This window comes from Belonocnema kinseyi, chromosome 1 (genome assembly GCF_010883055.1).
Source record: "Belonocnema kinseyi isolate 2016_QV_RU_SX_M_011 chromosome 1, B_treatae_v1, whole genome shotgun sequence".
Classification (NCBI taxonomy): Eukaryota; Metazoa; Arthropoda; class Insecta; order Hymenoptera; family Cynipidae; genus Belonocnema; species Belonocnema kinseyi.
The window spans coordinates 26,894,502-26,918,554 of NC_046657.1; the positions used below are offsets into that span (position 1 = coordinate 26,894,502).

At 20.8% G+C, this 24,053-nt stretch overlaps 1 protein-coding gene across 1 annotated transcript in view; it reads right to left on the minus strand.

Moving 5' to 3' along the window:
• The window catches only part of LOC117175747 (ATPase family AAA domain-containing protein 2-like), a 169,431-nt gene that overhangs the window by 114,216 nt on the left and 31,162 nt on the right, over nucleotides 1-24,053 (minus strand). Inside the window, exons 7-9 of the mRNA XM_033365521.1 lie at nucleotides 21,903-22,410; nucleotides 14,823-15,140; nucleotides 8,839-9,020 (exon numbers count right to left, since the gene is read on the minus strand). Of these exons, the coding sequence (XP_033221412.1) occupies nucleotides 8,839-9,020; nucleotides 14,823-15,140; nucleotides 21,903-22,410 (1,008 nt within the window). The remainder of the gene's footprint in view (nucleotides 1-8,838; nucleotides 9,021-14,822; nucleotides 15,141-21,902; nucleotides 22,411-24,053) is intronic.

Genomic DNA, 24,053 nt, shown 5'->3' on the forward strand with positions numbered 1-24,053 from the left:
ATCTTTTTTGATTGAAAATTAATTCTTTTTGTTTGAAAAGTCTATTATTGTATTTTTTTAAATAAATAATTTCTTTTTCTCAAAAAACATACTTTTTGTGACAATTTAACGATTTTTTTTGAAAACGTGATCATTTTTAATCGAAAAATCATATTTTTTGGTTGAAAATTTATCTTTCGGTAGACAAATATTTTTTTTAGTTGTTGAAAATTCACCTTTTTTTATTTAAAATTAACCTCTTGGCTCAAAAAATCTATTTCGATTGAAAGTTAGTTCCTTTTATCAAAAAGAAAAAAAAAAGTATCATATTTCTTTTTCAGAACTAATCTGAATTGAACTATTTTGCTAAAAAAAATATCATCTTTTTGCTAAAAATTTATCTCTTGGTTAAAAATTTTACTATTGGGTTGAAAATTTAACTGTTTTGTTTAAAAGTCATCTTCTGTTGTTGAAAATTGATCCTTTTTGATTGAAAGCTAATTATTTTTATTTGAAAAAAATTATATTTTTCTTTTATAATTAATCTAAATTCAACTATTTTCTTAAAAAGTAATATTTTTTATCAAAAGTTCAACTGATTTATTAAACACTTGTATTTTTGGATAGAAAATTAATCCTTTTTGTGTAAAAATCCTCATTTTTTAGGAAAGTTATATTTTTAATTGAAAATTCGTCAGCCTTGCTTCAAAATTAAACTGGCTTGTAAAATATTCATCTTTTCCATTTAAAAATTTAAGATTATATTTAAAAATGCAATTCTTCCTGGTTGAAATTTAATCTTTTTTGTTTTGAAAATTCGATCATTTTGTGTGCAACTTGTAATTTTGAATAAAATTGTACTTTATCAACTGATAATCGAAAAATCGAAAATCGTTCGTATATACATTTTGTATTTATTTATTTTTTATTATTAATTATTGCTTCAAACATATTTTAAACATTATATTAAAAAATTGGTATTATAATGTATTTTTAAATTTGCATATTTTCATGTTAGTAAATAGAAATTCAGAGACATGAACTCTGTATTTTCCAATATTATTAGACACAAAATTAATTCGTTTTCTGAAATTTATCGATTTCCGTAATTCATAATATATGTGTAAAAAACTGTGAGTTTCGCAAATAGAGTTGATTTTTTAAAACAAAATTCAGTTTTTAATTAGGTGCAATTTTCAACAATGGTAATTTTCTTAATTTTTAAACAATTGAATTGTCAATTGTTGAAAATTTAATTATCAGTTTTTTACATTTTTAAATGGTGAAAATTCAATTATATTTAATTTAAAATAGGTGAAATCTGTATAAAATTGGTTCATTTTGTTTAATTTTCAACAATTGAATTTCTAACTGTTGTAAATTAATGAAAATTGTTCATTTATTTTTTAACTGTTGAAAATTCAATTTTTAATTTCGTTTAATTCTCAGCAATTAAAATTTCAATTTTTAACAACAGAATTTTCATCTGTTAAAAATTTGATTTTTTCAATTTTAAACAATTGAAAATCCAGTTTATTAATTCTGCTTAATTTTGAACTTTAAACAATTCAATCATCAATTTTCAAGAATTGAATTTTCAACATTGAAAAATTCAATTTTCTTCAACTTTCAACAATTTTAAATAAAAATTCAATTTTCTTAAATTTTAAATAGTTAAAAAAACAATTTTTTATTTTGTTCCAGTTTTCACAATTGAATTTAGATCTTCTAAAATTTAAATTTTCTACAATAAAATTTTAAACAGTTAAAAATTCAATTTTTTTTTTTCAATTTTAAACCGGTGAAAACCGAGTTTATTAATTTTGCTCAATTTTCAACTTTTAATAATTCAATCATCAATTTTCTTAAATTTTAAACTGTTAAAATTCAATGTTTACTTTTATTTAATTTTCAAATATAAAAAATACAATTTTCTTCAACTTTCAACAATTTTTAAATAAAATTCAATTTTCCTTAATTGTAAACAATTGAAAAGTCAATTTTTAATTTTATCACAGTTTTTACAACTGAATATTCATCTTTTAAGAATTTAATTTTCAACAATATAACTTCCAACTGTTGAAAATTCAACTTTTAATTTCGTTCAATTTTCAAAAATTGAAATTTCCAAAATTTTACAATTCAATTATCTTATTATCAATTTTAAAATATTCAATTTTTAACGTTTTGATATTGTACTTTTTTCAAAATTTTAATCTCCAAATAAAATTAAAATTGCTTCATTTTTAGCGCTTCAACGTGGTAAAATTATACAATAAATTTTAAAAAATAGAATTTTCAACTGTTAAAAATTCCATTTTCTTTCAATTTTAAACCGTTGGAAATCCTGTTTACTAATTTTGCTCAATTTTCAACTTTAAAAAATACAATAATCAATTTTCTTAAATTTTAAACAATTGAAAATTCAATGTTTACTTTTATTCAATTTTCAAGAATTGAATATTCAACTTTTCCAAATTCAATTTTCTACAATTGATTTTTGAATGGTTAAAAATTCCATTTTCTTTCAATTTTCAACAGATTCATTTTTCAGTAGATAAAAATTTCAGAAAATTGAAAAACTTAATAATAATTTAAAATTTATTTATGAATTTTCTTAACTTTCAAGCAGCTGAACAATAAATTTGTATGTTTTTTTTTTCAATTCATCACAATAGAAATTTCAGAAAAATTAATTTTTAATTTTGTTCAATTTTCACTAATTCAAATTTCCAATTTTGTTAAATTTGCAATTTGAAAAAATTCAATTATCTTATTATCAATTTAACAATATTCAATTTTTAAAGTTTTGACATTGTCCTATTTTCAAAATTTTAATCCAAAATCACGCCAATTTCGTGATTCTCAGAGTGAAAAATTGGTTTAATCATTTATTTTCAAATTTCCATAGTTTCATGGTTGCAAATATACAATTAAATCGTTTTCTGTTATTTATCAAATTTATGAAAAAAAAATATATATATAATTCAATTTTAAAATTAATTAAAATCAAAAAACAGTTGAAAATTAAATGTTTGATTTTAATAATTTTTCTTCAATTTACAACAGGTGGAAATTTAATTGTTGAAAATTGAACAAAATAAAAAAAAAATTATTTGATATTCACCTATTTCAAATTTAATGAAATTTCAAAAATTTTGAAAGTAAAAAAAATGATAATCGAATAGGACAATTTTGAAACTTAAAAAATTGAATATTGTAAAATTGATGATAAAATGAAGAAAATTTGAAATTTGAATTATTGAAAATTGGACAATATAAGACATTAATTTTTCTCCAGTTGTTTAAAATTGAAAGAAAATTGAATTTTTAACAAGTCAAAATTCAATTGTAGAAAATTGAATTTTTCAAAGTTGAAAATTCAATTCTTGAAAATTGAATAAAAGTAAACATTGAATTTTCAATTGTTTAAAATTTAAGAAAATTTATTATTATATTTTTTAAAGTTGTAAATTGAGGAAAATCAATAAACTGAATTTTCAACTGTTTAAAATTAAGAGAAAATTGAATTTTTAACTGTTGAAAATTCTATTATTAAAAATTGAACAAAATGGAATTTCTCACAGTTGCAAATTAATAGTTGCAAATTAATAGTTGCAAAAATAGGACGATGTCAAAACTTTAAAAATTTAATATTGTAAAATTGATAATAAGATAAGTTACAAATTTCAATTTTTGAAAATTCCATTGTAAAAACTTTTAAAAAATTAGAAATTGACTTTTCAACGGTTTAAAATTGAAAAAAAATTGAATTTTTAAAAGATGAAAATTCAATTGTGAAAACTGGAAGAAAATGAAAAATTGATTTTTCAACTGTTCACAATTCAAGAAAATTACATTTTTATTTAAAATTGTTGAAAGTTGAAGAAAATTGAACTTTAATTTAAAATTGTTAAAAGTTGAAGAAAATTGAATGTTCAACAGTTGAAAATTCTATCCTTAATAATTGATCAAAATTAAATTTTTCACAGTTGAAAATTCAATTGCTTAAAATTGAAAGAAAATTTTATTTTTAACAGTTAAAAAAGGTTATTTGTTTTAAATTGATTGTATCATTTTTAAGTTGAAGCGCTAAAAATGAAGCAATTTTTATTTTATTTCGAGAATCACGAAATTAGCATGATTCTAGATTAAAATTGTGAAAAAAGGACAATATCAAAAAGTTAAAAATGGAATATTTTTAAATTGATGATAGGATAATTGATTTTTTAAAGGTACAAACATCAATTGTTGAAAATTTAATTTTTAAAAATTGTAAATTCAATTGTGAAAACCTGAACAAAATTAAAAAGTGATTTTTCAACTGCTTTTTAATTGAATTTTCATTTTAAATTATTGAAAATCGAAAAAAAAAAACAAATTGAATTTTCAGCTGTTTAAAAGATACCAAAATTAATTAATAAATTTTCAATTTCAACAAGTTTTTTAATTTTCTGCAATTTTCATCTGTTGAAAAAAGCTTTTTTAAAATTGAAAGAAAATGTAATTTTTAACAGTTAAAAATCCAATTGTAGAAAATTTCAATTGTTGAAAATTGAAATAAATTAAAACTTGAATTTTCAACAGTTGGCAGATTTATTGTTGAAAATTTCAGAAAAATGATAATATTTTTCAATGTCGAAAATTGATGATAGAGTTTTTAAAAGTTAAAAATTTATGAAACTTAAATTTTAAAAGCTGAAAATTGAATTGTGTTTTCAACAATTGAAACTACAATTGTTTAAAATCGAAAAAAATTGGAAATTTTAATTATTGAAAATTGAACAAAATAATTAAAAAACGTATTTTTTCAACAGTTCACATTTCTATTGTTGAAAATTGAAAAAAAATACAAATTGATTTTTCAGCTGTTTGAAAATTAAACAAATTGATAAAAATTCATCTGTTAAAAAAAGAAACTGTTTAAAATTGAAGGAAAATGGAATTTTTAACAGTTGAAAATTCAATTATAGAAAATTGAATTTTTCAAGGATGAAAATTAAATTTTTGAAAATTGAATAAAAGTAAACATTGAATTTTCAATTGTTAAAAATTTAAGAAAATTAATTATTGTATTTTTAAAAGTTGAAAATTGAGCAAAATTAATAATCTGGATTTTCAACAGTTTAAAATTGAAAGAAAATGGAATTTTTTACAGTTGAAAATTAAGTTGTTTAAAATTGAAATTTGAATTTCTGAAAATTCAACAAAATTAAAAATTGAATTTTCAATAGTAAAAAAAGTTAATGGACAGTTTTTTTCAATTTACAACATTTATAAATTCAATTCTTGAAGATAAAACAGAATCAAAAAAAAATTTATTTAATTTTAAATCATATAATAAGAACGATGAAAAAATGTTGTGTCTAAAAAATATACAAATTTAAAAATCCATTATTAAACCAATTTTTTTACTTGGATAATTACAAAATTGGAATGATTTTAAATTCAAATGTTGAAAATAGGACAATTTTGAAATTTAAAAAATTAAATATTGTAAAATTGATGTTAAATTATCAAAGTTGAACATTCAATTCTTGAACATTGAATAAAAGTAACCATTGAATTTTCAATTGCTTATAAAATTAAGAAAAATTGATGATTGAATTTTTAAAATTTGAAAACTGAGCAAAATTAATAAACTGGGGTTTTCACAGTTTAAAATTGAAAGAAAATTTAATTTTTCACACATGAAAATTCTATTATTAAAAATTGAACAAAATGAAATTTCTCACAGTTGAAAATTAAATTTTCTGTTTTTTTTTTTAACAATTGAAAACTCAATTGTTTAAAATTAAAAGAAAATGGAATTTTCAACAGTTGAAAATTGCATTTTGAATAGCTAAAAATTGATATTTCTTTTCAACAGTTGAAAGTTCAATTGCTTAAAATTGAAGGAAATTTGAATTATTAAAAATTTCAAAAAATGTGTAAATTGATTTTTTAGTTGTTTAAAAGCTAACAAAATTGATAAATCAATTTTAAATTTCATTAAAGTTTTCAATTTTCTACAATTTTCATCTGTTGAAAAAAGCAACTGTTTAAAATTGAAAGAAAATTGAATTTTGAATAGTAGAAAATTATATTTTTAATAATTTAATGTTTAAAAGATGAGAATTCAATTGTGAAAACTGGAAAAAAATAACAAAATTGATTTTTCAACCGTTTAAAATTTAACAAAATTAAATTTTTATTTAAAATTTTTGACAGTTGAAGGAAATTGAACTTTAATTTAAAATTGTTGAAAGTTGAAGAAAATCGAATTTTTAACAGTTAAAAATTCAATTCTTAAAAATTAAATAAAAGTAAACTTGAATTTTCAACAGATTAAAATGAAGGAAAATTGATGATGGAATTTTTTAAAGTTGAAAATTTTATTTAAAATTGTTGATAGTTGAAGAAAATTGAACTTTAACTTAAAATTGTTGAATGTTGAAGAAAATCGAATTTTTAACAGTTAAAAATTCAATTCTTAAAAATTGAATAAAACGAAACATTGAATTTTCAACAGATTAAAATGAAGGAAAATTGATGATGGAATTTTTTAAAGTTGAAAATTTTATTTAAAATTGTTGATAGTTGAAGAAAATTAAACTTTGATTTAAAATTGTTGAAAGTTGAAGAAAATCGAATTTTTAACAGTTGAAAATTCAATTCTTGAAAATTGAATAAAACTAAACATTGAATTTTCAACTGTTTAAAATGAAGGAAAATTGATGATGGAATTTTTTTAATTTGAAAAATAAGCAAAATAATAACCTGGATTTTCAACGGTTTGAAATTGAAAAAAATGAAATTTTTAACAATTGAAAGATCTATTTAAAAAAATTGATTGCATCATTTTTAAGTTTAAGAGGTAAAAATGAATAAATTTTAATTTTATTTGGAGAATCACGAAATTAGCATGAAATTGGATTAAAATTTTGAGAATAGGCCAATGACAGTTAAAAATTCTATTGTAAAAAATGTCAATTGTTGAAAATTGAACAATTTTCAACAGTTGGAAGTTTTATTGCTAAAAATTTCAGAAAATTAATGATAAAATTATCAAGTGTTGAAAATTGTGGATCAAATTTTTAAAAGTTAAAAATTGATAAAAATTGAATTTTAAAAACTGAAAATTGAATTTTATTTTATTTTCAATAGTTGTAAATACAAATGTTTAAAATTGAAGAAAATTGGAAATTTGAATTATTAAAAATTGAACAAAATAATTTTAAAAACTAATTTTTTAAATAGTTGACATTTTTATTATTGAAAATTGAAGAAAAAAAAATACAAATTGATTTTTCAGTTGTTTGAAAGTTAACCAAATTGATAAACAAATGTTCAATTTCATTAAGGTTTTCAATTTTCTTTAATTTTCATCTGTTAAAAAAATTATTAAAAATTAAACAAAATGGAATTTTTCCAGTTGAAAATTAAATTGTTTAAAATTGAAATTTTAATTGCTGAGAATCGAACGAAATTAAAAATTGAATTTTCAATAGTTAAAAATTAAATCAGCAATTCTCTTTAATTTACAGCAGTTGGAAATTCAATTGTTGAAAATAGAACAAAATCAAAAAATTTTATTTAATTTTCACCAATTTCAAATTAAATAAAATTGAATTTTCAACATTTAAAAATGTAAAAAACTTATAATTGAATCTTCAACAGTAGCACTTACAACTATTAAAAGTTTTTAAATTGAATTTTTAACAATTGAAAATTGAATTGTTTAAAATTTAAGAAAATTGCTAATTTTAATTGCTAAAAAATTGAAAATCTTTTTGCAAGAAATTGATTGGCTTTAAATCATATAATAAAAACGATAATAATATTTTTGTGTTTAATAAAGGAAAATACAACTCTCATGTCTCTCAATTTCTATTTACTAACATGAAAATATGCAAATTTAAAAATCCATTATTAAACCAATTTTTTAAAATATTTTAAAAATATTTTTGAAATTATTAATTATTTCAAATTGCAAGCGTCTGTGTAATTTCGAAGTCCAAACCCTAAAAATTAAACAATTTAAATTTGATTTGCAGAATCACAAAATTAGCATGACTTTAGATTAAAATTTTGAAAATTGGGTCGTTTAAAATCCAGAGAAATTGAAATCCCATTATTTATCATTAAAGGCGTTCAAAATTAAATAATTAACGATTGACAACTTTTAAATTTGAATAATTTTAAATTCAAAGTGATTAAAATTTGACAATTTAATATTGAAATTTAAATTGAATCTTTAAAAGTCAAAGTTTCTAAAATTCTCTAATTTTAAATTGTTATTACTTAATAAAATTATAAGTTAACATTAAAACTGACTAGACAACTTTGTCTAAAATAAACAAAAAGAAATTAAATTATTCAAGAAAAAAAAATAGTAATTTTAAATAATTTTTAAATCGCTAATAATACTTTCCAAAATTCAACCAATCAATTTTAATGGCAAAATTAAAACCTGTGAAAGGGAAAAAAAAATTAAAAACATAGTGTTAATCATGAAAATTCTCCAATTGGAAATCTTCAACTAAAAATCAGAAAATTTTAAAAATTTACATTGAAAATGATAAATTAAGATAAAAAATACAAAAACAATGTTGCTATTATGTGATTTCATTTTTTTAAATTGCACAAAAACTGACTATCAAGGCTTTCAATATGAAATTTAAAAATATTTAATAACAAAATGGTCCTTAAATTTTCAATATTTGAATTTAAAAGTACAGTATTTTGCAATTTAAAATTCCAAATCTTTAAAAATTAATTTAAGAGTAAGACTTTCTAAAAATTAAAAAATGTCCCGGTGTATTATTTTTTTCTCGGCTGAAAAAGTCTTAGGAATTTTAGAAAATGGAAAAATTTTACTTTGCCAAGGCTGGATTGATGCCCTGGGGAAAAATGCCCTTGACGGTGTTTAGCAAAATATCGAGCGATGGTCCCAAAAGCGGCTCGAGGAAGGGCTCCAGTTTCCGGCCGGCGCAAGGTGCCAAACGGTGAGACGATGGGACGAGAAGTGAACTCGCTTGCACAAAGTCTCTTTTTCGAATCTGAAAAAAAGAATAATTTTTTATTCAATTCAATTTTTTCCCTTTTACAGAACTCGATTTTCCAATGGTTGAAAACTAAATTAAATTTATTTAAATTTATTATTTTTTATAATTTATCATTTCAATTTAAATTTAATAGTTGGAAATTCATTTGTTAAAAATTGAACGATTCAATTTTCAACAGTTGAAACTTCAAAAATTAAAAATTTAATTATTTAAAATTGAAAATTACATATTTATGAAGTGAAAATTCAATTTTGAATTGTCAACAGTTGAAAATTCAATTATTTGAAATTGAAATTTATGAATATTCTCAAATTTCCTAGCTTTAAAAAAAAGAAAATTCAATTGTTTGACATTCAAGAAAATTTCTATTTAAATTTAAAACAGTTCAAAATTGTTGGAAATTGACAATATAATTTTCAACAGTTAAATTATGGAAAACTGAATGTTTTAGAGTTGAAAATTCATGAAAATTACATTTTTAAGAGGTGAAAATACAATTTTCAATTTAAAAAAGTTAAAAATAAAACAAAATTACAAATTACATTTTCAACTACTAAAAATGTAAGAAAATTGCAATTTTAACAGTTGAAAATTCTATTGATAAACTGGAAGAAAATTGAATTTTCAACAGTTCAGAATTTTTGAATATACAGAGTTCAAATTTCATTTATCGAAAATTGAAGAAAATTAAATTTTTTAAAGTTGAAAATTGGTGAAAATTATATTTTTAAGAGGCGAAAATTTAATTTTCAATTTTAAACAGTTAAAAATTCACTTATTCAAAATTAAGGAAAATTGAATATCCAATTGTTAAAAAATAACCAAAATTACTGATTAAATTTTCAACTTCTAAAAATGTAAGAAGATTGAATTTTTTAAAGTTGAAAATTAATGAAGATTACATTTTTATGAAGTGAACATTCAATTTTCAACAGTTGTAAATTCAATTATTTAAAATTGAAATTTATGAATAGTTTCAAATTTCGTCGACTTAAAAAAAAAAAGAAAATTTAATTGTTTGACATTCAAGAAAATTTCTATTTAAATTTAGAATAAATTTTAAACAGTTCAAAATTATTGGAAATTGATAATATAATTTTCAACAGTTAAATGATGGAAAATTGACAACTATTAAAATTTGTTGCTAATTTAAAAAAGGAAACATCGAATTTTCAACTGTTTTAAATTTAGGAAAAATAAATTTTCAACTGTTTAAAATGGTTAAAAATTAATAATAGAATTTTCAACAGTTGAAAATTCAATTCTATAAAATTTAAATTTATAAATATTTTCAAATTTCTTCGATTTTCAAAAGTTGAAAATTCAATTTCAATTGTAAACAATTGAATTTTAAACTTTTTGAAATCGAAAAAATTTTAAAATGTTTAAATATGTCACTTTCAATTTTAAGAAATTGAATTTCCAACTATTGATAATTGAAGAATTTTTAAAACTTTAAACAATTTCAATTTTAAACAATTGAATGATTTTTCAACTTTCAAAAATTCAGTTTTAAAAAAATTTGAACAATTGAAATTGCACCTATTGTAAATTCATATGTTACTTTTGTTCAATTTTTAACAATTGAATTTTCAACTTTTTAAAATTGATGAAAGTTGAAAAGTTTGAACAATTTCAATGTTAAACAATAGAATTTTAAACTTTTAAAAATCGAAGAAATTTGAAAAGTTTCAAAAGTTTCAATTTTCAACTATTGAAAATTAATTTTTCACTTCTTAAAAGTTTAATTTTGATCATTTTGCAACTTTGAAAAATTCAATTTTATTGAATTTTTAGGAATTGCAATTCCAGCTGTTGAAAATTGAATTTTTACTTTTGTTTAACTTTTCCAGCTGTGAATTTTCAACTTTTAAATATCAATTTTCAACCATTTTTTCATTGATTACTTTTGTTCAATTTTTAACAATTGAATTTTCAATTTTAGACAAATGAATATTCGACTTTTGAAAATTGAAGAAATTTGACATTTTTCCACAATTTCAATTTTTTAAAATTAATAAATTTTTAAAAATAGAAGAAATTTGAAGATGTTCAAAAAATCCAATTTTAAAAGATTGAATTTTCAACTACTGAAAATTGAAAATTAATTTTTCACCTCTTAAAAATCTTACCTCTTACAAAGGAAATAAAATTGAATTTAATTAAATAAACTTTGCAAGCTTTTTTTTAACAGTTGAAAATTGATGAAAATTTAAAACTCCATTATCAGTTGAATTTCAATTTTAAACAGTTCAAATTGTTGAAAATTCAATTATCTTAAATAATTAACAGTTTGAAAAATCAATTTTTAATTTTTTCTTTAATTCAAAAGTTGCATTTTTCAATTTTTTTCTATTTAAACAATTGCATTTTCAATTTTCTTTAATTTTAAAGAGTCAAATTTTTAATATGTTGAGAATTGAATTTTCAGCGGTTAAAAATGTAAGTTTCGTCAATTTTAAAATTTAGATAATTCTATTTTCTTCAATTTTCGACAACAGAATTTTCGACTGTTAGAAATTCTATTTTTAATTATGTTCCATTTTCAGCAACCCGTGAATTTTCAACTTTGAAATATTCAATTTTTTTCAAGTTTCAACAATGTTGAATAGTTGAAAATTCATTTCTTACTTTCGTTCAATTTTTAACAATTAAATTTTCAATTTTTAACAATTGAATTTTCAATTTTAACTAATTGAATGTTTATTTTTTGAAAATCGAAGAAAATTGAAAATATTTATAAATTAAAATTAAAAAGAATTGAATTTTCCACTGTTGAAAATTGAATGTCCATCTCTTAAAAAGGTATTTTTCATCAATTTTCAACTTTGAAAAATTCAATTTCCAACAATTTTCAAATGTGAAAAATTCAATTTTCTTAAATTTTTAGCACTTGAAAATGTAATTTGTAATTTTGTTTAATTTTTAACAATTTAAATTTCATTTTTCTTCAATTTTAAGCAATTGAATTTTCAACTGTTTAAAGTTGAGAATTGAATTTTCACATCTTAAAAATGTAATTTTCATCAATTTGCAACTTAAAAAAAATCACATACCTTCAATTTTCAGAAAAAGAATTTTAGACTGTTGAAAATTAAATTTTTAATTTTCTTCATTTTTCAGCATTTTAAATGTAAATCTTTCTCAATTTTAAACAATGGAATTTTTAATTGTTGAAAATGCAATTATCAATTTTCAACAATTTTTAATAGTTCAAAATTTAATTTTCTTATATTTTAAACAGGTGAGAATTCAATGTTTACTTCTGTTAAATTGTCAACAATTTTCAATAATTGACCATTTTTTTCTTAAATTTTAAACAGTTGAAAATTGAATTTTTTACTTTCGTTCAATTTTCAACCCGTGAATTTTCAACTTTTAAATATTCAATTTTCTTCCATTTTGAACAGTTAAAAATTGAATGTTTACTTTTTTTTTTAATTTTCAACAGTTTAATCTTTAACTTACATTAATTAAATTTCCTTCAATTTTCAACAATTTTGAACAAAATAAAAAATTGAATTTTCCAAAATTAAAAAACCAGAGAACAATTTCGATAAAAATACTATTGCATTTTTGAGCGAGTAGTTTAATTTTTTACCAAATTATTTATATGGAATTTCCATTGCTGAAAAATCCAGTTATGAATTTTCTTTAAATTTGAAAAGTTCAAAATTTATTATCAATTTTCTCAAATTTTAAAAGTCGAAAATTCAACTTTCTTAAATTTTAAACAGTTGAAAAATCGACTTTTAATTTTGTTAAATTTCAAACAACTATATTTTCAAGTATTGAAAATCCAGTTATTATTTTTCTTCAATTTTGAACTGTAAAATTCAATTATCAGTTTTCTTCAACTTTAAAGTTAAAAAATTAATTTTTAATGCTCTTCAATGTTCAACAATTTAATTTTCAACTGTTAAAAATCAATTTTCTCAAATTTTAAGCAATTGTGAAAAAGATTTTTAATTTTGTTCAATTTTAAACAATTGAATTTTTAACTGTTGAAAATCCATTTATCAATTTTAATAAATTTTGGACAGTTGAAAAATCAATGTTCACCTTTGTTCAAAATTTTAAACAATTGAATTTTCAACTGTTGAAAATTCAGTTATTATTTTAATTCATTTTGAACAGATAAAAATTAATTTTCAATTTAAAAAAATTTTAAACAATTGAATTTTAAACAGTTGAAAATCCAGCCATCAATTTTCTTCAATTTTAAAGTAAAAAATTTATTAACAATTTTTGTTGATTTTATTTAATTTTCAACAATAGAATTTGTAAATGTTGGAAAATCAATTTTCAATTTTCTTAAATTTTAAACAATTGAATTTTCAAATTTGCTTAATTTTAAACAATCGAATTTTAAATTGCTGAAAATCTAGTTGTTAATTTTCATTCATTCTGAACAGTTGAAATTTTTTTTTAAATTTTAAACAATTGAGTTTTCAACTGTTTAAATTTCAGTGATCAATTTTCATCAATTTTGAACTGTTCAAAGTCAATTTTCAATTGTTTAAACTTTTAAACAGTTGAAAAGTTAATTTTTAATTTTGTTGAATTTTAAAAAATTGAATTTTCAACTGTTGAAAATTCAGTTATTATTTTAATTCATTTTGAACAGATAAAAATTAATTTTCAATTTAAAAAAATTTTAAACAATTGAATTTTAAACAGTTGAAAATCCAGCCATCAATTTTCTTCAATTTTAAAGTTAAAAATTTATTAACCATTTTTTTTTATTTTGTTTTATTTTCATCAACAGAATTTTAAATTGTTGAAAATCTATTTATCAATTTTCATTAATTTTGAACAGTTAAAAAATTAATTTTCAATTTTCTTAAATTTTAAGATGTTAAGAAATCCATTTTTAATTTTCTTCAATTTTTAACAATGTGAAATTCATTATTCATTTTCTCAAATTCAACAGATGAAAAATCAACTTTCTTACATTTTAAACAGTTGAAAAACCGATTTTAATTTTTTTTTTCAATTTTTAACAGTTGAAAATTCAACTTTCCAATTTTTTTCAATTTTAAAATATTGGATTTTCAACTGTTGAAAATCCAGTCAGCAATTTTCATTAATTCTAAACAATTGAAAAATCAATTTTCAATTTCAAACAATTGAATTTTCAACTGTTGAAAAATGCAGTTATCAATTTTCATTAATTTTGAACAGTTAAAAAATCAATGTTTAATTTTCTTATATTTTAAAATGTTAAAAAATCCATTTTTAATTTTTGTTCAATTTTGAACAATATAAAATTCATTATTCAATTTCTCAAATTCAACAGTTGAAAATTAAACTTTCTTAAATTTTCAACATTTGAAAAATCGATTTTTATTTATTTTTTTTTCAATTTAAACAATTAAATTTTCAACGGTTGAAAATCCAGTTATCAAATTTCATTAATTTTTAACAGTTAAAAAATCAATTTTCAATTTTGTTAAATTTTATACAATTGAATTTTCAATTTAGTTTAATTTTTAAAAATCAAATTTTTAACCGTAGTAAATTTTAATTTTAACGGTGATCAGTGCACAGCAATTTAATTATCAACATTTAAAAAATCAATTTTCAATATTCTTAAATTTTGAACAATCTAAAATTGAATGTTGACTTTTGTTTAATATTCAACAATTTCATCTTCAACCTTCATTAAATACATTTCCATTAATTTTCAACAATTTTGAACAAAACAAAAAATTGAATTGTCCAAAATGAAAATACCAAGAAACCAACAATTTCAATGGAAATACTAAATAATAAATGTATCAAATCCTGACTTACCTCAACTCGCTTTGGATCGAGAAGCAGCCGATTGTCGGTCAAATAAATCTGGGGATAGGTCCTCCTCAGGCCCTGTATAACCGCCTCGGTGCAGAGCGCCCGCAAATCCGAACCGCAGTAACCTCGCGATTTTTCCGCCAAAGCTTCAAGAAGATGCTCGGCCGGCTGCGTGTGCCACTTGCTCACATGAATCTTCAAGATCTCGAGTCGCTCCTTCATCGGCGGCAGAGGGAAGAAGAGTTCCCGATCGAACCGGCCCGGACGTCGCAATGCCGGATCGATCGCGTCAATTCTATTGGTCGCGCCTATAACGATCACCTAAAGAAAAAAAAAGAAAGAAAGAAAAAATCCATTCCGTCATTTTCGAGCTACAGATATTTCAAATTCCTGACCATTTCCCAATTTCCAACGGTCAAGTGAAATTTCAAAGATGAAATTTTAAGAAAACTCAATATTTAACAATTGACAATTCAATTGCTAAAAATGGAACAAAAAATTGATTTTTCAACGCTTCAAAATTTTCAACCGCTCAAAATTCAAATACAGATATAACTCAATTGTTTAAAGTTTTAAAAAAATTTTTAAACTACAATGCTTGAAATTGAAAAAAACATATTGCACATTGATTTTTTAACTCTTTAAAATTTATGAATGTTGAAAATCAACATTTCAATTGTTCAAATTTGAGAAAATTAATAATGAAGTTTACACTTTTCTAAATTGAAGAAAATGATACTTGAATTTTCAACAGTTGAAAATGCAATTGTTTAAAATTAAACTAAATTTAATTTTTAACAGCTTAAAATTTAGGAAAACTAACATTTTTAATTTTCCATTGTTGAAGTTTCAAGAAAATTGATAATTAAATTTTCAACAGTTGAAAATTTGAGAAAATACGACTTTTTAAATAATTGACAAATTAATAGTTAGAAATGAAACAACAAAATTCATGCTTCAAATCTTCAAAATTTTAAATCATTCAAAATTCAAATAGTGAAAATTCAATTTTATAACATTTCTTTAGATTTTGATAATCAGAATTTTCACTGTTCAATTTTAAGAAAATTCATAGTGAATTTTAGACTGTTCAAAATTGAAGAATATTGATATCTGGATTTTCAACAGTTGAAAATTCCGTTGTGTAAAATTTATGAATTTCAAAATTCAATTCTTTAAAATTTAAGAAAATTGATAATTGAAATTTCAAAATATGAAGAAAATTCAATTGTTTAATAAAAGTTCAAAATTACAAGAAAATTTTTATTTTTCTAAAACTCAATTGTTTCAAATTGAAGAAAAAAATGGTTTTTCAACTGTTTAAAGCTTATGAAAGCTGAGAAAAAAATTTCAATTGTTCAAATTTGAGAAAAATAATAATGAATTTTACACTGTTCAAAATTCAAATCATTACAATTTTTAAAAATTTGTTCATTTTTCAACTTCGTAAAATAAAAAAAAAAAGACGAAAATTAAACTTTCAATTGTTCAAAACTGAGAAAATTAATAATGAAGTTTACATTTTTCAAATTTGAAGAAAATGATACATGGATTTTCAACAGTTACGCATATTTCAAATTCATGACTATTTCCCGATTTCCAACGGTCAAGTTTTTCCTCAATCTTCCCGATCGATTAAAAGATATTCGTAAATTTCGCAAAATGCAAAAACATTTATTTTTAATCAGGAGAGAGAACGAAATTGAAAAATAAATTAAATTTTTTAAATAAAATTGGGAAGCTAGGGATGGAATAGTGGAATTTTAAACAAAATTGATGAATTTTCAACTAGAATTAAGAATATTTAACTGTGATCATTAAATTTTTAACAAAAAAAAAGGTATTTTTTAACAATGAAATTCATTTTCAAAAAAAAAGATTAATTTTCTATTTAAAAAATATAATTATTTAACAAAATTGTTGAATTTTCAAAAAAACAATTCAATTTTGAATCAAATTGTAAAATTGGAAAAAAAAATAATTCTTACCAAACATTTAATGGTAGAATCTTCAAACGAAAATAATGAACTTTAAACAACAAATATTTACATTATCTTTTTGAGGAGCTTTTTAAATAAACATTGAAATTCATTTTTGATAGTTTTAAACTATTAAATTATAAAAAAATCTATTTTTGACACTATTGTAGGTTTTCGGATTAACACTATTTTGCACTTTTGAAAAAATAAGATTATGTTTCTACTATTTTGAAAAAATTACACTAAATACACTATTTTCAGATAAAAAAAGTCAAATTAAAAAAAGAAAAATTTTCAATAAAACAGATTAACTTTTAACCAATTAGTTTATATTTCAACCAAAAAGATTAATTTTTTATAAAAAAGGCAAATTTTCAACAAAATAAATAAATTTTCAAACGAAAAGTTGAATTTTTAATGAAAAAGATAAAATTCTCCATAAAAACGCAAATTTTAAACAAAATACAAAACATTTGCAACAAATATTTGAATTTTCAACCAAGAATATTAATTTTCTATAAAAAGGCAAATTTTCAACAAAACAAATGAACTTTCGGCCTTTTAACTGAAAAGTAAAATTTTTAATACAAAAAAAAAAAATATTCTATATAAAAAAGGCAAATTTTCTACAAAATAAATAAACTTTCGGCCGAAAAGTTAAATTTTCAACCAAGAAGAATAATTTTGTAAAAAAAAGGCGAATTTTCAACCAAATAAATCAACCTTGGGCCAAAAAGTTGAATTTTCAACCAAGAAGATTAATCACGTAAAAAATGAAAAAAATTTAACAAAATAAATAAACTTTCAACTGAAAAGTTAAATTTTTAATCCAAAAGATAATATTCTGTATGAAAAAAGGCAAATTTTTAACAAAATTCAATTGTTCAAAAATTGAAGAAAATTATTAATGAATTTCACAATGTTGAAACTTCCAAGAAATTTAATTTTCAACAGATGCAAATTATATTGTTAAAAATGAAAGTTAATTGAATTTTTAACTCTTGAAAATAAGAGAAAATAGAAAGTCAAAGAAAATTAAACTGAGTTTTCATTTTAGATTTTTTCACGTTTTTCAATTGTCAACAGATACAAATTCAAATACTGAAAATTCAATTGTTTCCAATTTTTAAAATAAAATAAATCAATTGTTAAAAATTGAAAAGAATTCAAATTTGATTTTTCTACCTGTTATGAAGTAAGAAAATTGAATTTTTTATAATTGAAGATTCAATGGTTAAAAATTAAACAAATTTTTTCTAAATTATTCATTTATCAAACTTTCTAAAAATGAAAAAAAGAAGAAAAAATTGAATTTTCAACTGTTAGAAATTGATAATTGAATTGTTAATTCTTGAAAATTCAACAAAACTGAAAAATGAGTTTTCCAATGTTGAAACTTGAGGAAATTGTCGTTTCAACAGTTACAAAGTCTATTGTTGAAAATTAAACGAAATCAAAAAAGTTTTTGATTCTTCAACTGTTTAAAATTTATGAAAGTAAAAAATGAAATTTTCAACTATCTAAATCTGAGAAAATTGATAATGAATTTTCAACTTCAGAATTGAAGACAATTTATAATTGAATTTTCAAAATTTGAAAATTCATTTGTTTAAGATTAAACCAAATTTAATTTTTAAAAGGTCAAAATTTAAGAAAATTAAAAATTTTAATTTCCCACTGCTGAAGTTTTAACATTTTTCAATTATTCAAAATTGAAGAAAATTGATGTCTGGATTTTCAGCAGTAGAAAATTCTATTATTTAAAATTAAAGAAATTGAATAATGCAATTGTTTAAAATTTTCAATTATTCAAAAATAAAGAAAATTTATAACTGAATTTTCAAAATTTAAATATTCATTTTTTTCAATGAAAGAAAGTTTAATTTTTAACAGCTGAAAATTTAAGAAAATTAAAATTTTAAATTCTCTACTATTTTCAACTTTCTAAAATGAAAAAAAAGACGATAATTGAATTTTCAATTGTTCAATATTGAAGAAAACTTATAATAGAATTTTCAGTATTTCAACATTCAATTGTTAAACATTAAACAAAATTTAATTTTTAACAGTTTAAAATTTAAGAAAATTGACCATTTTAATTATCCACTACTAAAGTTTAAAGAAAATTAAAAATTGAATAAAATTTATAATTCCCTTTTCAACCGTTTAAAATTCAAGATCATTCAACTTTTAACAATTGACAATGCAATTTTTAGAAACTGAACAAAAAGCTTTATTTTTCAAGTGTTAAAAATGTTCAACATTTCAAAATTTAAATACTGAAAATTGAATTGTTTCAAGTTATTTTAAATTTAGAAAACCCAATTATTTGAAATTGTAAAAATAATTAAAACTTGACTCTTCAAAATTCTCAATTGTTCGAAATTCAAATACTGAAAATTCAATTGTTTAAATTTTTATGATTTTCAAAATTTAATTGTTTAAAATTGAAGAAAATTTATATCTGAATTATCAAAATTTAAATATTCAATTTTTTTAAATTAAATCAAATGCAATTTTTAACAGTTTAAAATTTAAGAAAATTGAATAAAATATATAATTGCATTTATCAACAAATGAAATTTTAAGAAAACTAAATATTTAACAATTGACAATTCAATTGCTAAAAATTGAACAAAAAATTGATTTTTCAACGCTTCAAAATTTTCAACCGCTCAAAATTCAAATAAAGAAAACTCAATGGTTTAAAGTTTAAAAAAATTTTTTAAGCCACATTGTTTGAAATTGAAAAAAAGTATTACAAATTGATTTTTTAACTCTTTAAAATTTACGAAAGTTGAAAATCAAAATTTCAATTGTTGAAATTTGAGAAAATTAATAATGAAGTTTACATTTTTCAAATTTGAAGAAAATTATACTTGGATTTTCAACAGTTGAAAATTCGATTGTGTAAAATTTAAGAAATTTTAAAATTCAATTCTTTAAAATGTAACAAAATTGATAATTGAATTTTTAACTGTTACAGATTCTATTGTTGATGATTTTAAAAAAATTGATTGATTTTTCAACTGTTTAAAACTGATAAAAGTTAAAAATTAAATTTTCAACTATTCAAATTTAAAAAATTGATTATGAATATTCAACTTCAGAATTGAAGAAAGTTGAATTGTTTAATAAAAGCTCAAAATTACAAGAAAATTTTAATTTTTCTAAAACTCAATTGTTTGAAATTGAAGAAAAAAAATGATTTTTCAACTGTTTAAAATTTATGAAAGCTGAAAAACAAAATTTCAATTGTTCAAATTTGAGAAAAATAATAATGAATTTTACACTGTTCAAAATTGAAGAAAATGATACCTGAATTTTCAACAATTGATTTTTCAAGTGTTCAAGATTTCTAACCGTTCAAAATTCAAATCATTACAATTTAAAAAAATTTTGAAAATTTGTTCATCTTTCAACTTCGTAAAATGAAAAAAAGACGAAAATTAAATTTTCAATAGTTCAAAATTGAAGAAAATTTATAATTAAATTTTCAAAAATTTGAATATTCAATTTTTTAAATGAAACGACATTTAATTTTTAACAGCTTAAAATTTAAGAAAATTAAAATTTTTAATTTTCTACAGTTTAAGAGTCAAGAAAATAAATTATATATAATTTTATATATTATTATATTATTATATATAATTAATAAATTATTTTAAACAATTGAGAACTCAATTATTAGAAATTGAACAAAAAAATTAATTTTTCAACTCTTCTAACTTTTCAATCGTACAAAATTCAAAGATTGAAAATTATATTGCTTAAAATTTATTTTAATTTTGAAAACTCAATTGTTTGAAATTGAAAAAAAAATTAAAACTTTATATTTCACCTGATTAAAATTTATGAAAGTCGAAAATAAAAATTTCAACTTTAAAATTTTAGAAAATTAATAATGAATTTTAAATTTTTCCAAATTGAAGAAAATTTATAACTGAATTTTCAAAATTTTAATATTCAATTTTTTAATTTAAAGAAAATTTAATTTTTAAAAGCTTAAAATTTAAGAAAATTAACAAATTAATTTTCTACCGTTGAAGTTTCAAGAAAATTGAATAAAATTTATGTCATTTTCAATAGATGAAATTTTAAGAAACTTGAATTTTTAACAATTGAGAAAAACTGAATTTTCAATTGTTCAAAATTGAAGAAAATTTAACTTTTAACAGTTTGAAATTTAGGAAAATTTTCAACAGTTGAAAATTCGATTGTGTAAAATTTGAGAAATTTCAAAATTAAATTCTTTAAAATTTAACAAAATTGATCATTGAATTTTCATCTGTTACAAATTCTATTGTTGATGCTTAAAAAAAAAATGATTGATTTTTCAACTGTTTAAAATTGATAAAAGTTTAAAATCAAATTTTCAACTATTCAAATATAAAAAAAAAATTGATAATGAATATTCAACTTTTCTTTTAATTTTGAAAAGTCAACTCTTTAAAATTGAAACCTGTATTTTTCAACTGTTGGAATTGAACTTGGAACCAGCTTTTTTTCTTCTGAAAATTTGTAAAATGTAAGACTGCTAAAAATGCTCCTCCAAATAATGAAATATCTAATTTAAAAAAAAAAAATAATAATAATAATAATAATAACCTCTCCGCGGTCGCTGAGACCGTCCACGAGGGGAAAAAGTGTCGAGACAATGCTCGCGTGAATTGAATTTTAACGGTCTTCAATGTGCAACAATTTAATTTTCAAGGGTTAAAAAATCAATTTTCAATTTTCTTCAATTCCAAACAGCTGAAAAATCTAGTTTTCACATTTTCTTTCAATTTTAAACAATAGAATTTTCAACTTTTGAAAATTCAATTATAAATTTTCTTCAATTTTGAACAGTTAAAAATTCAAGCATCAATTTTTTTAATTTTGAAAAGTCAACTCTTTAAAATTGAAATCTGTATTTTTCAACTGTTGGAATTGAACTTGGAAGCAGTTTTTATCTTCTGAAAATTAGTAAAATTCCCGATCCATCGGCCACCCTGAAGATAGTTTTGAAAAAAAAGAAGAAGACTGCTAAAAAATGCACCCCATCTAATTAAAAAAAAAATAAATAAAAAAATAAATAAATAAATAAATAAATAATAATTACCTCTCCGCGATCGCTGAGACCGTCCATGAGGGCCAAAAGTGTCGAGACAATGCTCGCGTGAATCTGATCTTGCTTTGTACTTCGGACAGGTGCGAGGCCATCGATCTCGTCGAAGAAAATAATCGCGGGCTTCATCTGCTGGGCCTGCTCGAAGAGCAGCCTGAGTTGGCGCTCCGACTCGCCGACCCACTTGGAGAGACAGTCGGCGCCCTTGCGCATGAAAAAGGCGACTTTCCGACTGCCCTGGCTGCACTCGTTCGCGAGGGCGCGCGCTATCAGGGTTTTCCCGGTCCCCGGCGAGCCGTGAAAGAGCACGCCCTTCGGCGGTGTGATGTGAAAACGGTCAAACACGTCCGGATACATCATCGGGAAGACGACCATCTCCTTCAGACAGTGAATGTGCGACTCGAGGCCTCCCACATCGTTGAAGCGGATGTTGGTGTCCAGGGTGATGGGATTTATGTCCGCTTTGCGATCCGGTGGACCTCCCTGCGGTATGGCCGATTGTCTGCCAAACCAATTTCGATTTAGCGAGATAGAGATAGAGAGAGAGAGAGAGAGAGAGGGGGTAATAATGAAAAAATAGGGGGGTTTTTTTTTTTTTTTTTTTTTTTTAATTTTAAATGGGACATTGGATTGATCATGAAAAATGAATTTTTAGGGGAAATTAATTTAATCGTCAACTAAGAGAGATTAATTTTCAAGGAAAAAGTTGTATTTTTGAGCGACTAGTTCAACTTTCTACCAAATTATTGATATTGAATTTAAACAATTTGAATTTTCAATAGTTGAAAATCCAGTTATCAATTTTCTTCAATTTTAAGAGTGCAAAATTTATTATCAATTATTTGCAAATTTTGAACAGTTGAAAATTTGAATTTTAACGGTGATCAATGCACAGCAATTTAATTATCAACGGTTAAAAAATTAATTTTCTTAAATTTTGAACAGTGCAAAATTCCGTTATCAATTTTCATTACTTATGACCAGTTGAAAAATCAATTTTCAAATTTTTAAAATTTTATACATTTGAAAAATCAATTTTTAATTTTTCTTTCAATTTTTAACAATTGAATTTTCGTCTGTTGAAAATTCAGTTATTAATTTTCATTAATTTTGAACAGTTGAAGAATCAATTTTCAACTTTCTTAAATTTTAAGCAGTTGAAAAATCAATTTTTATTTTTTTTAAATTTTAAACAATTGAATTTTGAACTTTTGAAAATCCAGTTATTAATTTTCATTAATTTTGAACAGTTGAAGAATCAATTTTCAACTTTCTTAAATTTTATACAGTTGAAAAATCAATTTTTAATTTTTTTTCAATTTTAAACAATTAAATTTTCAACTGTTGAAAATTCAGTGATTCATTTTCATTAATTTTAAACAGTTGAAAAATTAATTTAAAAGTTTTTTAAATTTTAAACAGTTGAAAAATCTATTTTTATTTTATTTTTTTTAAATTTTAAACAATTGAATTTTGAACTGTTGAAAATTCAGTTAATAATTTTCATTCATTTTGAACAGTTGAAAAATTAATTTAAATTTTTTTAAATTTTAAACAATTGAATTTTCAACAATTGAAAATTCAGTTATCAATTTTCATTACTTATGAATAGTTGAAAAATCAATTTTCAATTTTTAAAAATTCTATACAATTGAAAAATCAATTTTTTTTTTTTTTTTTTCAATTTTTAACAATTCAATTTTCAACTGTTAAAAATTCAGTTGTCAATTTTCATTAATTTTGAACAGTTGAAAAATCAATTTGCAACTTTCTTAAATTTTAAACAGTTGAAAAATCAATTTTAATTTTTTTTTCAATTTTAAACAATTGAATTTTCAACTGTTTAAAATTCAGTTGTCAATTTTCATTAATTTTGAACAGTTGAAAAATCAATTTGCAACTTTCTTAAATTTTAAACAGTTGAAAAATCAATTTTAATTTTGTTTTCAATTTTAAACAATTGAATTTTCAACTATTAAAAATTCAGTTATCAATTTTCATTAATTTTGAACAGTTGAAAAATCGATTTTCAATTTTAAAAAATTTTAAACAGTTGAAAAATAAATTTTTAATTTTTCTTTCAATTTTAAACAGTTGAAAAATTAATTTAAAATTAAAAAAAAATTTAATAGTTGAAAAATCTAT